This window comes from Mustela erminea, chromosome 18 (assembly GCF_009829155.1).
Source record: "Mustela erminea isolate mMusErm1 chromosome 18, mMusErm1.Pri, whole genome shotgun sequence".
In the NCBI taxonomy this organism is placed as follows: Eukaryota; Metazoa; Chordata; class Mammalia; order Carnivora; family Mustelidae; genus Mustela; species Mustela erminea.
In genome coordinates, this window is record NC_045631.1 from 4,429,942 (window position 1) to 4,442,331 (window position 12,390).

The 12,390-nt window shown below is 40.3% G+C and overlaps 1 protein-coding gene and 1 long non-coding RNA gene across 2 annotated transcripts in view; one reads left to right on the forward strand and one right to left on the reverse strand.

Annotated features, from left to right (window-relative positions):
• Positions 1–6,431, reverse strand: part of MYH8 (myosin heavy chain 8) — a 28,972-nt gene extending 22,541 nt beyond the window's left edge. The window contains exons 1-8 of the mRNA XM_032320456.1: positions 6,387–6,431; positions 4,590–4,829; positions 3,850–3,993; positions 3,607–3,763; positions 1,191–1,218; positions 980–1,094; positions 803–895; positions 611–674 (exon numbers count right to left, since the gene is read on the reverse strand). Of these exons, the coding sequence (XP_032176347.1) occupies positions 611–674; positions 803–895; positions 980–1,094; positions 1,191–1,218; positions 3,607–3,763; positions 3,850–3,993; positions 4,590–4,799 (811 nt within the window). The 5' untranslated portion in view covers positions 4,800–4,829; positions 6,387–6,431. The remainder of the gene's footprint in view (positions 1–610; positions 675–802; positions 896–979; positions 1,095–1,190; positions 1,219–3,606; positions 3,764–3,849; positions 3,994–4,589; positions 4,830–6,386) is intronic.
• Positions 1–8,720, forward strand: part of LOC116577374 — a 35,854-nt gene extending 27,134 nt beyond the window's left edge. The window contains exon 6 of the long non-coding RNA XR_004280496.1: positions 7,053–8,720. This is a non-coding gene — a long non-coding RNA (uncharacterized LOC116577374). The remainder of the gene's footprint in view (positions 1–7,052) is intronic.
• Positions 8,721–12,390: the final 3,670 nt, after the last annotated feature.

A 12,390-nucleotide genomic window follows, 5' to 3' on the forward strand; every position in this document is an offset into this window, starting at 1 on the left:
CAGTGCTGCTGAAATACCAAATGAACCTCAGTGTCTTTGCTAAAACTGGGGGAATTATGTTAGACTTTGTTGACATTTCTGCCTGTTGATTGATCCTCTTGGTGCTGCATATAAGAATTCCAAATACATATGGCAACTGTGCAAGTTTCTCATCATCTAAGAGTAGAGAGAGAAACCTGTCTGCTTCAGTAAAAATAAATTTTTAATGTGGGTGACCCGTGACCTCTGGATTATAATTGATCTGTAATATCTCCTCCTTCCTCATGTCACCTGAGACTTTGTGGTGAGCAATTACTTAGAAGTATCTGCCAAAGCTCAGATGAAGAGAAGTACTATAAGCCTATAGGTGACTTGCAGGAATCCAGATGTAGCCCTAGTGTTTGTCCTGGAAAGAATATCAGAGTTCCTTCTGTGGCAGGAATTTCAGAATGTGCTCCAGAACTATCAGTCTACACTGAGGTTGACAGAGCACACAGCGGGTTTATGGATAAGTCTGGTATTAGCTCATGGGCAACACTGGCAACAGGCTTGGCACATGCCAAGTGTTCTGAATATCCTGCACATGAAATCACTCATTTCTTTTTGGATTTTGAGTCGTCCTGTTACTCACATGTTTCAATATCTGCAGAAGCCAGCTTCCCTGTAGTACCAAAGTGGATTCGAATGAATTTGCCCTTGAAAAGAGAAAGATTCGTATGGAAAAGTTGAAACACACAGAAGGATGCAATTGAAATGATAATCCGGATATGTATTCTCTGGCATGGAAGGGCTGAGAAGATCCCTCTGTGACCAGGAGACTTACAAAGCGAGAGGAGTTGTCATTCCTCACGGTCTTGGCATTGCCAAAGGCCTCCAGTAGAGGGTTGGCACTGATGATTTGATCTTCAAGGGTCCCCTGCAAAGGCAAGAGCAGTCCTTACTTCTGGGGCTCCAGACTTTCCAAGAGCCCTGCGAGTCTAGAGTCTGGCCGCAGACCCACCTGCATTTTGCCAGGGGTAGGTTCCTCCTTCTTCTTCTCCCCAGTGACTGCAATTGTTGCAAAGTACTGGATGACACGCTTGGTGTTCACAGTTTTCCCTGCACCAGATTCTCCGCTGTCAAACAGAGACCAGAGAAGAGATCAGAAATATTACAGCTCACGTTGTCTATATCTAAGACAATCAAAACCAGAGAAGGGAAGAATCACGTACGTGATCAGGATGGACTGGTTCTCCCGATCTGTGAAAGAGAAATCAAGACCATCAGTTAAAAAAGAAAAAAATTTCAATATAAAGATTAATGAGTCAGTTTAGATCAAACACAGCTTGTTCTTTTAACATTTTGAAGATGTCACCTATGATTTTGGTTTTATGGTTAGTCCCCAAAGAGCCCTTGGTTCTTGGAGTAAAATTTGTGACAATGACAGTCAGGCTATCATCGGTTTCCTTTTGTATCTTATTAATTTTTAAAGACTTCGTGAAGATCAATTTCAAACACATACCAAGTAGAGACAGTAACATAGGGAGCACCCCATGTTCCTATCATACAGCTATGACAATTATTACCATTTGGCCGATTTTATATCTTCTATACTCCCATTCCATTGTCCCTGGATTATTTTAAAGAAAATCTCAGGCATCCTATAATTTCCTCTATCAGTACTTCAGTAAGAATTATAGAATTTTGAACTCATGAGGGATCTTAGAAATTACCAAGGCCAACTCTTTTATTTAACAAACAGATAAAGAAGAGGAGACCTACAGAGGAATCAGTGACTTTTTGAATAATAATTATGTAGCTCATTAAGGTCAAAGATATTCAGGTCTTTTGACTTCAACTTTATATATTTTTCTGCTACTTGCCCTCCTCCCAGCTCTTAACATGACTAATTTGAGTGCTGGTAGCACTAAATAGGGAAGGGATCTGGAATTGTAAATGTGTTCATTTAGTCTTACGTTCCTTTTAATTTCATGTACATTTCTAAATCACAAAAACAGACATTTTTACTAGTTATATGACTGATGTTTTGGATTTATACCAATTATCTGACATGTTACATCTCTAACTCTGTTTGAATGAATTCTCAAACCTAAAAATCTGTCATTGAAATAGATATAAATCTGGATGTTATTTCAATGTGGATGTAGACTTCAGAGAACTTATTCAGAGCAGTAAATGGAGACTTTAGAACAAATTCAAATGGGTTTTTTCCAATAGCAGAAAAATTATGAAAGATCCTATCATATCTCACGGGAGCACTGATAAGAAAACAAAGTTCTAGTCTCTTTTGGCAAAGCTAAAATAAGATGAATCAGGTCAGAGGCCACAGTTTAGCATGGTTTTGTATGCAGATCACATTTGCAAGCTGTAAGTGATCTTGAACTTGGAGCAGTCCCAACGTTGGGGAGTGGAGACCTTGGTGTAGGGGTGGTGGTGTATAGAGCTGAGTGAGTGCAGCTGCTGAGTATTACAGCCTCTGAAATGAGCCAGCCCATGGATCATTTCTGGAAGGTAGCTAGCTTCTGCTGACAACGAAAGAACAGTTTCCTGGCATGAAATCCTTATGGAATTGCTGGCCAATTTATAATGGAAGATTCCTATTTTATTCCTTTCTCTTCTCTCTTCTCCTTTAACACACAGCTTAAAAACAAGTACAGCAAAACAAAACAAACCCAGAAAAGAACGAAACCCTCTCAGTTTCCAAAACCCTATGGAACAACAGGAAACTCCGGAATTTGGAGTATTTCCAAAGGCAGTACATTTGGTATGTGAAGATAAAAGGTTTTGATGCTATACTTGGGCCTGTAATGTCTATCAGATCTGTTTGTTTATGCTTTGAGAAGACAGGAATAACAGATTTTGAAACAATTTCAAAAATATTTTCAGAGGAAGAGGTATTTTTGTTTTCTTCTGTTCTAATAGGAAAATGCTTCAGAATCATTGAGAGGAAAGTGGTAGCTCTTTCTACACCAAAGGCTCACACTATTTGCTGTGTCATTTAACCATGGAGGTAAGAATTCACAAAACTTTCCAGCTGTAGCTGGTAACCGTTTTCCTTGATTGCTGTGGATGTGCCTATTTTAAAATAATGGGTTTGAACTTTTCTCCTGTTGAAATCAGAAATTAAAACCTATGGGAGGGCGCCTGGGTGGCTCAGTGGGTTAAGCCGCTGCCTTCGGCTCAGGTCATGATCTCAGGGTCCTGGGATCGAGTCCCGCATCGGGCTCTCTGCTCAGCAGGGAGCCTGCTTCCTCCTCTCTCTCTCTCTCTGCCTGCCTCTCTGCCTACTTGTGATCTCTCTCTGTCAAATAAATAAATAAAATCTTTAAAAAAAAAAAAAAAACCAAAAACCTATGGGAGAGTGGCAGATGCGTTTACAGAGGTCTTCTGATTGTTTCTGCCTGGCTCCTGCTTACTGGATGGGTTAGCTGGGCAGGTCAGTGAGCTCGGCCAGCTGCCCTTTCTTCTCTGAAATGTGGATGACACTATAGCTCTGGGAGTTTTGTGAACATGGCGAAGCCCCGTGTGGCTGCGATGTATTATTATAATCAAGGGCTAGACAGAGTCTGTCTGTTAAAGGTTCTCTTTCCACGTATCTGGACATAAATAGCTGCGTCACCCACTCACCGGTCAGCATGAACTGGTAGGCATTGTCGGAGATGGAGAAGATGTGGGGCGGGGCCTCCTGGCGCTTCTTGCCTCGGTAGGCGGCCACCACCTCAGGGTTGTACACCGGCAGCCACTTGTAAGGGTTCACGGTGACGCAGAAGAGGCCCGAGTAGGTCTGAGAAAACCAGAAAATGTGACATGTGGATCTTGTCTTTACCCAGAGAGATAGACAGAATAGAGATATGCTGAAGGGTCGCTCACGTAGATCATCCAGGCTGCGTAACGCTCTTTGAGGTTGTACAGCACTCCAGGCTCGTGCAGGTGGGTCATCATGGCCATGTCCTCGATCTTGTCGTATTTCGGAGGGTTCATGGGGAAGACTTGGTCCTCCCTGACGGTTAGAGTCTGGCAAGTAAAGTGAAAGACCACTTTGTATTAATGGTGGGACAGAGTTGGTTTGTCTGTTTGCTTTGCTTATAAAACTGTAATTACTGACATCTTTCATTTATTTAGTATTCTTTAAATAAAGGGATGAAAGTATATTTGTTTGAGAGTCTGATGCAAAGAAAATCTGTCTCCTATGATGAACTAGGATACTACCTTTTTTAAAAGACGGTTTTTCTTCCCCCATCCAATCTGGGGGGAAGGGATGGGGAAACTAATACACTATTTAGCTCAGTAATTAACAGTACTTCGCTGACAGTAGAAGTTGGCTTCTGTTTCTAAACCCCCAAACTTGGGGTTTAGAGTGGGAAGTGGGGAGTTCAGGGATATGGTGGCGGCTGACTCCAGCGTGTCAAAGTCCTGTGGATAGGTGGGAAGGGGGGGACCCGAGGTGACTGCTGGGACCCTTCTTCACCATCTAAATCAGGCATCCATAACAGACAAGGAGGGTGTCTGTGGTGGCAGGAGGCTGAGGTTCCCAGCAAGGAGAGCTTCACCGTGAATGAGGAGACACAGGAAGACAGTTGGGAGTGTTTTCTCCCGGTGTGTTTACTTACTGCCCCACCTTCCGTCTTCACAGTTACTTTCCCTCCTTCCTTGCTCTGTATGGTGCTCTTCACGTAGGAGGCCTTGGGCTCTGCGACAAACACCGATGTTTTAGCATCGAAGGGTTTGTTTTGGGCCTCGATGCGCTCCTTTTCCGATTTTCGGAGGAAGGGAGCAGCTTCGCCAAAAACCGCCATCTCAGCATCCGAGCTCGCGCTCATGGCTGTGGTTTATTTAGCAGACGATTCTGTGTTGGGAAGGAAATGGGGCAGAGAGAGAAACAGCAGTCGGAAGTTATACCTGTGAGCTAGGATGTGTCATGAAAGACGTGTTGCACCCTCATTGCTTGGGCTGTCAGTGCTCCCCCAGGCTGTCCTTGACCCGTGTCCTCACACAGGCCAATGGACTGGGCAGGCATGAGGTTGTGACTGGAGGGCTTCATTCTTAGTAATTTGCAGATTTCCTTCTGGGATCACATACCTTGATCCTCTGGGGCCATGTGCCTACAGTGGAATTCTTGCATGTTTAAATGTCTGCACTGTCACAGTCTCTGCAGCTGGTGGATTGTTCTGCCACATACTGGGACTGTCATATAGTCAGGAGAGAAGTTTTGTCTTGTGCAGAGCAAGTTTGATATTTCAAAGCTTCAAAAACTTGCTTTACCATTTTAATTGGCCATTTTTTTTTCCTCTTAAGGCTCGTGTTATTATTATTATTTTTTAAGATTTATTTATTTGGGGGTGGGGAGCATAGGAAGAGAGAGAATCTCAAGCAGACTCCCTGCTGAGCATAGAGCCCAGTGCGGGGCTCGATCTCATCACCCTGAGATCATGACCTGAGCTGAAATCAGGAGTTGGCTGCTTAACCCACTGGGCCACTCAGGTGCCCCAAGGCTTGGGTTATTTTTAATATTTAGTATATGTTAATATTTAGTACTAAATCTCTCAGTGGGTTGTTAAAAGAACCATATAATAAATTCCTAATACCGTGTGGTTTTGTCATTTGGCCTGTTACCAAGAGACCTAGCGTTGCCTAATTCCACAATCTCTTTTGACACTTTATTTTTTTGCGTGAGAGATGTCAACTGTCAGTTAACAGATCTAACCACAGAGAAATGAGAGCTTCAGCATGAAGAGGGCCCTTCTTCCCACATACATTCCCCAGGCTTCGGTTCTTTCCATCAGTAAAAAGAAGAGAGAAATGTAAGGGTTCATCACATGTAAACCATTGTCCTCTGATGGATAGATAGGCTTCTGCAGGATTGGTGTGTTAGATTGGTTGAGTCTGTCCTTTCCTTTCAGGTGTAAATTACTTGGGGAAGGGCCAGGACCTCTTCTAAATAAGGCACAGTATTTAGCACTCTGTGGGTGTATCACCAGGGACCTTTTAGATGAGCAATAATCAAACTTTCTAAAGAAACAAATAACAATGAATCATCAAAAGTAACTAAAACATTATGGTTGTCACAAGATGTTTGTCTTTTCATTTTTTAAAAGGATTTTTCCAGGGTGTTTAAAAAGATACCCATAAGATGTCTAAGGGTTAATGCTTTGCAGGAGCACTGTCAGAATTCATTCTGTCCCAAATGGTCCTTCAGCCCTGGAACTCAGGCCAGGGGAGAGTGGAGGAGAAGGCATCCTAGAACCACATTTTCCTAGCATGCACAAGCAGTCATTTGGAAGCCCTGGCTGCTCAGGTAAGAGCAGGAACGTGGAAATGGTATACAATTAAGAGTTGTTCCCAATTAAGAGTTCTTCATTAGCCTGAATGCCCTGTGTCGTCAACACGCCCAGAAAGCAGAGGCTTACCTTGGGAGTTCCAGATGAATCACAGGTTCAGAAGTGGCTGACACTGTAAAACGACAGGTCTCTTATTAGCGAAGCTCTGACATTCCGGTAAAACAGTGACAGAATTATATTGCCCTGCTCTAAAGCTCAGCTCTGTGGAGATAAAAATCAGACTGGGGAGGGACAGTTTCATGCCCAGAGGTGGGCCACCGGGTCAGCTCTTCCTGTCCCTGGGGGTCCTTTCAGCCCCAAGGTTCCCATCACTCACCTCTGGTTCTCGGTGGAGATGTGGCAGGCGGGGCCCCCGTGCTTATGTAGGCATGAGTGTGCTGACGCCGCGGCCTCTCACTTTTGTCAGGGAGGGCATTTGGCAACATGACCCTCGGCATAATTCGTACTGACATTTGGCATGTTTGGATATAATTAGAAGTATTCATATCATTTTGAGTATGTGAACCAATCTCCTATAAATAATTTGACAGGGACCAATCTGCCGGCAGAGAATGCTTTCTAGTATGCTGGGAAGGTGATCTTTGACCGTGCCTGGTGGGGCCTCAGAGTCCGTTCCCATGAGCTATATTCGAGCTGGCAAACTCTTCTACACATACCTGTGGTAACCCAGGGATCTGATTCTCAGCGACACATTGCTGTCGGACCGTATCCTCTTCTCTTTATTTGTTTCCACAGGAGGCCTGCACTTCATCCCCCTGGGGCACTTCTAAGGCTCACCATTGGAGTCTGGCCTTTGGCAGCAGCGCCTAGGAGGGAGGAGAGTCTCCTCTGCGCCCCCACCATCGGCCCAGTGCCCACCCCCTCAACAGTGAAGAACATTAGTTCAATACAGAATCGTATGCCTTCATTGCAGGGAAAAAAAAAAACCCCACAATTAAGCAGAGAGAAAAATTGTCTATAATCCCAGTATGCACAGATAAAATAAGATAAAGATGTCTAAGTGGCATCATGCTATATACGTGATTATAGTACCTATATGTCCTGTAATCTACTTAAAAATTATATTGAAGGTAATTTTCATATCAGTGATATAATTTGCACCTTTTTTAAATAGAGTATTGTATGATTGTTTTTAAAAAATTAAGATCTTTCCTTTTTAGTACTTTGGGGTTTAATTTATATGCAGCAAAAATTCACTCTTTAGTCGGCAATTGTATGAGATTTTTTGGTGCTATTTAAAACACTTTTGACCTTGACAGTAAAATTCCCTTTCTCTGTTGCATGGTTCTAGTTTTTACACATGAACGGATTCTTGTAGCCACTGTCACAGACAGGACACAGAACGGTTCTGTTTCTATGAATTTTGATAAATATGTGTAGTCCTATAATCTCTTGCATTTGAATTACATGAAAAATTAAAGCCTTGGACGTGAGGCTAGAATTCTCCTTTGATGAACTCACAATGGAGGTAGCTCCCTTCTCTCCAGAGGTGACCAGTTACACCAGGTTGGTGTGTAATAGTCCAGACCTTTTCTGTGCCCTTAACTAAGTTATATTTGGGAAAACATAAATTAATGAAATTGGCCTAAGGAGATTAGCCCATAGGAAATACATAATGAGATGTTTAAAATATGTTAGAGATAGTATCATAGTTTACATATTTACCAACTTGGTTTTTTTTTCATTCTGTACTCTTAAGATAATTTTGCATCTTAATACATAAACCAAAATAAGCAACAATTTAGAACATACACGAAAATAGAGAAAATTGTGTATGAACCCATTGTAGTTGTCATCCAGTATTACTAATTATCAGCTCATAGTCAGTCTTGTTTTGTATATACTCCAACCCACTACTCTATTTCCTGGATTATTTTGATATCACTCATTTAAAAATTTTTATGTAGAATTCTCTTTGTTCTAGATTATAATCATTTCTTTTTTGTACAAATTCCAGAGGTTTCTCCTGGTCTAATAGTGATCTTAACTTTGTTTTGGCATTTCAGTCTTAGGGAAGTTTTAAAATTTTAATGTAGTCAAAGTTACAAATACTTTTCATTTGTATTTTTGCTGGTTTTTTTGCATATTTTAAAAGAAGGCCTTCTCTAATTGAAGAATTCAGGGTCATAAATATGTTCTTCTGCATTTCCAGTCTAATGCTTTAAAAATAGATATTGACAGTTGTAAACTAGCTGTATTTGTGTAATCTAGCTGTATGTATGTGTGTGTGAATGTAATGTTTCTGAATTCTGTACTTTGTACCATTGTTTCTGAGCCGAAAGCACATATGCTTTGATATCTGGTAGGGCACATTATCCCTAATTATTCACTTATTTAAAACTTGTCTTTGACAATTCTAACATTCTTTTGTATACATTTTTAGTGTTTTGTTGCTATGGCAAATGGAATTATTTTCTTGATTATCCATCCTACTTGGTTTATTGTTGGCATGTGGCACCGAACCTCAGGTCTGTCTGTGGCAGTCGTATGCCACCTTCCTTCATTTCCCAGATGCCTTGCAGTGTAGGGCAGCCATGTGACACTGTTTTGGCTAATGAGGAAGTGTGAGCAGGAGTTGCTGGGTGGGACTTCCAGAAAAGGGAGCAGAGTCCACTGGTAACTATCTGTCCCTTTCCCTTCTCACCCCATTTTGGTGGAGAACACAGATGTAATGGTGGAGCTGTAGCCTTGAAAGAAAGATAAGAAAATTTCAGAGACAGTGTTGACATTTGTGAGATGACTTTTAATATGTGAAGAAGAAAATGAACCACTGATATTAATAAGGCACCATTTATTTAGATTTTCTGTTGCATACAAACTCAGTCCTTAACAGATATGTGGTTTTTTGGAAAGTTGTTTTTACTGGTATCTTTCATTTGACCCCCTTGCAGAGCTTCCTTGTCACTTCTGACGGTTTATGTGATTCTCTTGGGGTTTTGATGTAGTATGTACAAATAATCACAATTTTGTGTCTTCTTTTATAACTTTTGTGTTATTCATTTTCTTTTTCTAATTGCATTTTCTGAGACACTTAGGACAATGCTGAATAATAACACTAGGTTACTTATACCCTAGAAAAGGTAAATTATCCTTATTTTGTTCCTGGCGTTAATTGGGTTGCCTCTGACATTTCAAGTGTGATATTTACTGTATACTTTATATCTAGTTTGCCAGTGATTTTAATCATATACATGAATTAAACTGCTTCATTCCTGGATACTTGACGAAGAGAATTGAAAACATACACTTACACAAAATTTCATACACAGGTATTCATAGCACCATCATCCATAATAGCCAAAAAAGCAGAAACAATCCAGATGTTTACCAACAGGCAAACGGATAAATGAAATGTGGTCTATCTACTTGAGGGAGTAATCTTCAGCCGGAACGGGAGTCAAGTACTGATACATGTTACAGCATGGATGAACCTTGAACCTCAAAAAGATTGTGCTGAAGTGACAGACATAGTGCACTTATATTTGACGATCCCTTACCTATCAAGTGTCAACAACAGGCAAATCCATGGAGACAGAAAGTAGAGGAGGATGGTCTGGAGAGGGGAGACTGGGGAGTGGCTGTAATGGGATTTCTTTTTGAGGTGACCAAATGTTCTGAAATTAGATAATGATTGTGAAACTTTGTGAATCTATGAAAACCACTGAACTTCTATTTAAATGGTGAATTGTGTCTTTAAAAATGCATTGGATTGAACAAAAAATTTAAAAAATGCATTGGATTTTTCTTCTGCATCTATTGAGATTTTTTTCTCCTCAAATTTATAAAGGTAGAGAATTTTGTAGGAGATTTTCTCACTTGTACTGCTAAAATTCATGAAATGAAACCTATAGAAATAACATTGTTTAATTTTCTGCTGATCAAGTGTACTAATTTTTTTTTTTTATGTGGGATTTCTGCATCTGAGTTCATTATGGGACTATGACATGGTTTTCTTTTCTTATGTTGTCCTCTTCTGGTTTTGATATCAGCATCGTGCTAGGTCTTGTATAATAATAAGTAGCTTCCTCTTTCTATTTTCTGCAGAATTGTGTTTAGAATATGAGTACTCTGTTCTGCAAACATTTGGTACAGTTCCTTCATAGCCTCTTTGGAAAAGGAATCTTTTACTTACTCTTGTAATAGTTTTCTTAAAAGATTTTATTTATTTACTTGAGAGGGAGATCACAAGTAGGCAGAGAGGCAGGTGGGGCTGGGGGGAAGCAGGCTCCTCGCCAACCAGAGAGCCCGATGTGGGGCTCGATCCCAGCACCCTGAGATCATGACCTGAGCTGAAGGCAGAGGCTTTACCCACTGAGCCACCCAGGCATCCCGATATTTTGACTTTTGTTGTGCCTATCTTTTTATAATTGAAAACCTCCTAAACGGTTCCATTGTATTCTTATTCCTCTTCTACATAGTTTAATTTTGTTCTTTTTATTCCAAATCGTATTTGCTAAAGTTTTGTCTTTTGTGTTGGTCTTTTAAATTTAGTTTTGCCGAATAACTTTTTTCCCTCCTGTTTCTCCTACTTTGTATTTGCTTTTTTTTTTTTTTTAAAATATTTTATTTATTTATTTGACAGAGATCACAAGTAGCAGAGAGGCAGGCAGAGAGAGAGGAAGAAGCAGGTTCCATGCTGAGCAGAGAACCCGATGCGGGGCTTGATCCCAGGACCCTGAGATCATGACCTGAGCCAAAGGCAGCGGCTTAACCCACTGAGCCACCCAGGCGCCCCTGTATTTGCTTTTAATCTCATCCATTCCTTTCTTTTATTTCTTTAGGCTTATTTTACTGGTCTGTATTCAACATCTTAAATTGAAAGTTTCATTTATTTTCATTCTTTCATATGATCTTACAAGTTTATTTGTGGTTATAAATTTTTCTTTGGTAACTACTTTGGCTGAATTCATCCCACAGGTTGATAGGTGGTACTCTGTTTGTCCTTCAGTTATACTTACTTTAAAATTTCCATTTCCATTTCAATCCCCAAATTGTCTAAGGTACATTTGGTTTTTAGATTTTCAGATGAATAAATTTAGGCATCGGAGGAAGGGTTCTTTTTTAGCTGTTAATTCTTTTCATTGTATGTGTGTGTGTGTATGTGTGCTCAGCTTATTTCCTGGTAGACCCAGTAGGAATGAGGGATGTTTTTTGTACATGTATGTTTCTGTTTCTCTTTGTGTGTGTAAGTAATAAGAAAATTCAGATAGCATCCAGGTAAGAATATTATCAGCGCCCCAGAAACCTTTCAGGACCCTCCTCATTATAACTCTGATTTCCCTCACCTAAAGGTAATTGTGATTTTTGCTTTTATGAGAATCATTTCTCTGCTTTTCTGTATAGTTTATTATTTGTGTATGCATCTGTAAATAATACATACACATTTTCCTGCCTGTTTTTGAATTTCATATAAATACAACTTTATTTATTGTTTAGTATCTCTCTTCTTTTACCCGGCATTATTGTGTGGTGTTTTTTGCCTCATGAAGTTACATGTAACTGTAGTTTATTTTCTTTACTGTGCAGTATTACACTGTATGATAATACTTTCAAAAAAAATTATTTGTTTATCCGATAGAGAGAGAGAGCACACAAGCAGGGGGAGTGGCAGGCAAAGAGAGAATGGGAAGCAGGCTCCTTGAAGGGTTGGGGAGTCTGATGTTGGGCTTGATCCCAAGACTCCAGGATCATGACCTGAGTCGAATGCAGATGCTTAATCAACTGAGCCACCCAGGTGCTCCTATATGATAATATTCTATTATAGACAAAATTTGGGGTTTTCCCCAATTTTTTGCTGTAGCTTTTTATTTTACTTATTTTTTGCGAGATGAATAGTGACTGTCACTTCTGTAGTCGGAAGTTGTTGTTTATTGTTATAGAAATAGTTGATACTTCTTTTGTGGTTTTGTACATGGGTCAGTTCTCCTCCTCTTCTTTAACACCTTTATTCAGGTAGAATTTTATATACCTTAAAAATCACCCATTTTAAGTATAGTTCGATGGGTTTTAGTAAATTTATGCAGTTATACAACATCACCATAGTCCATTTTTATCAGCACTTTAATCAACTCAG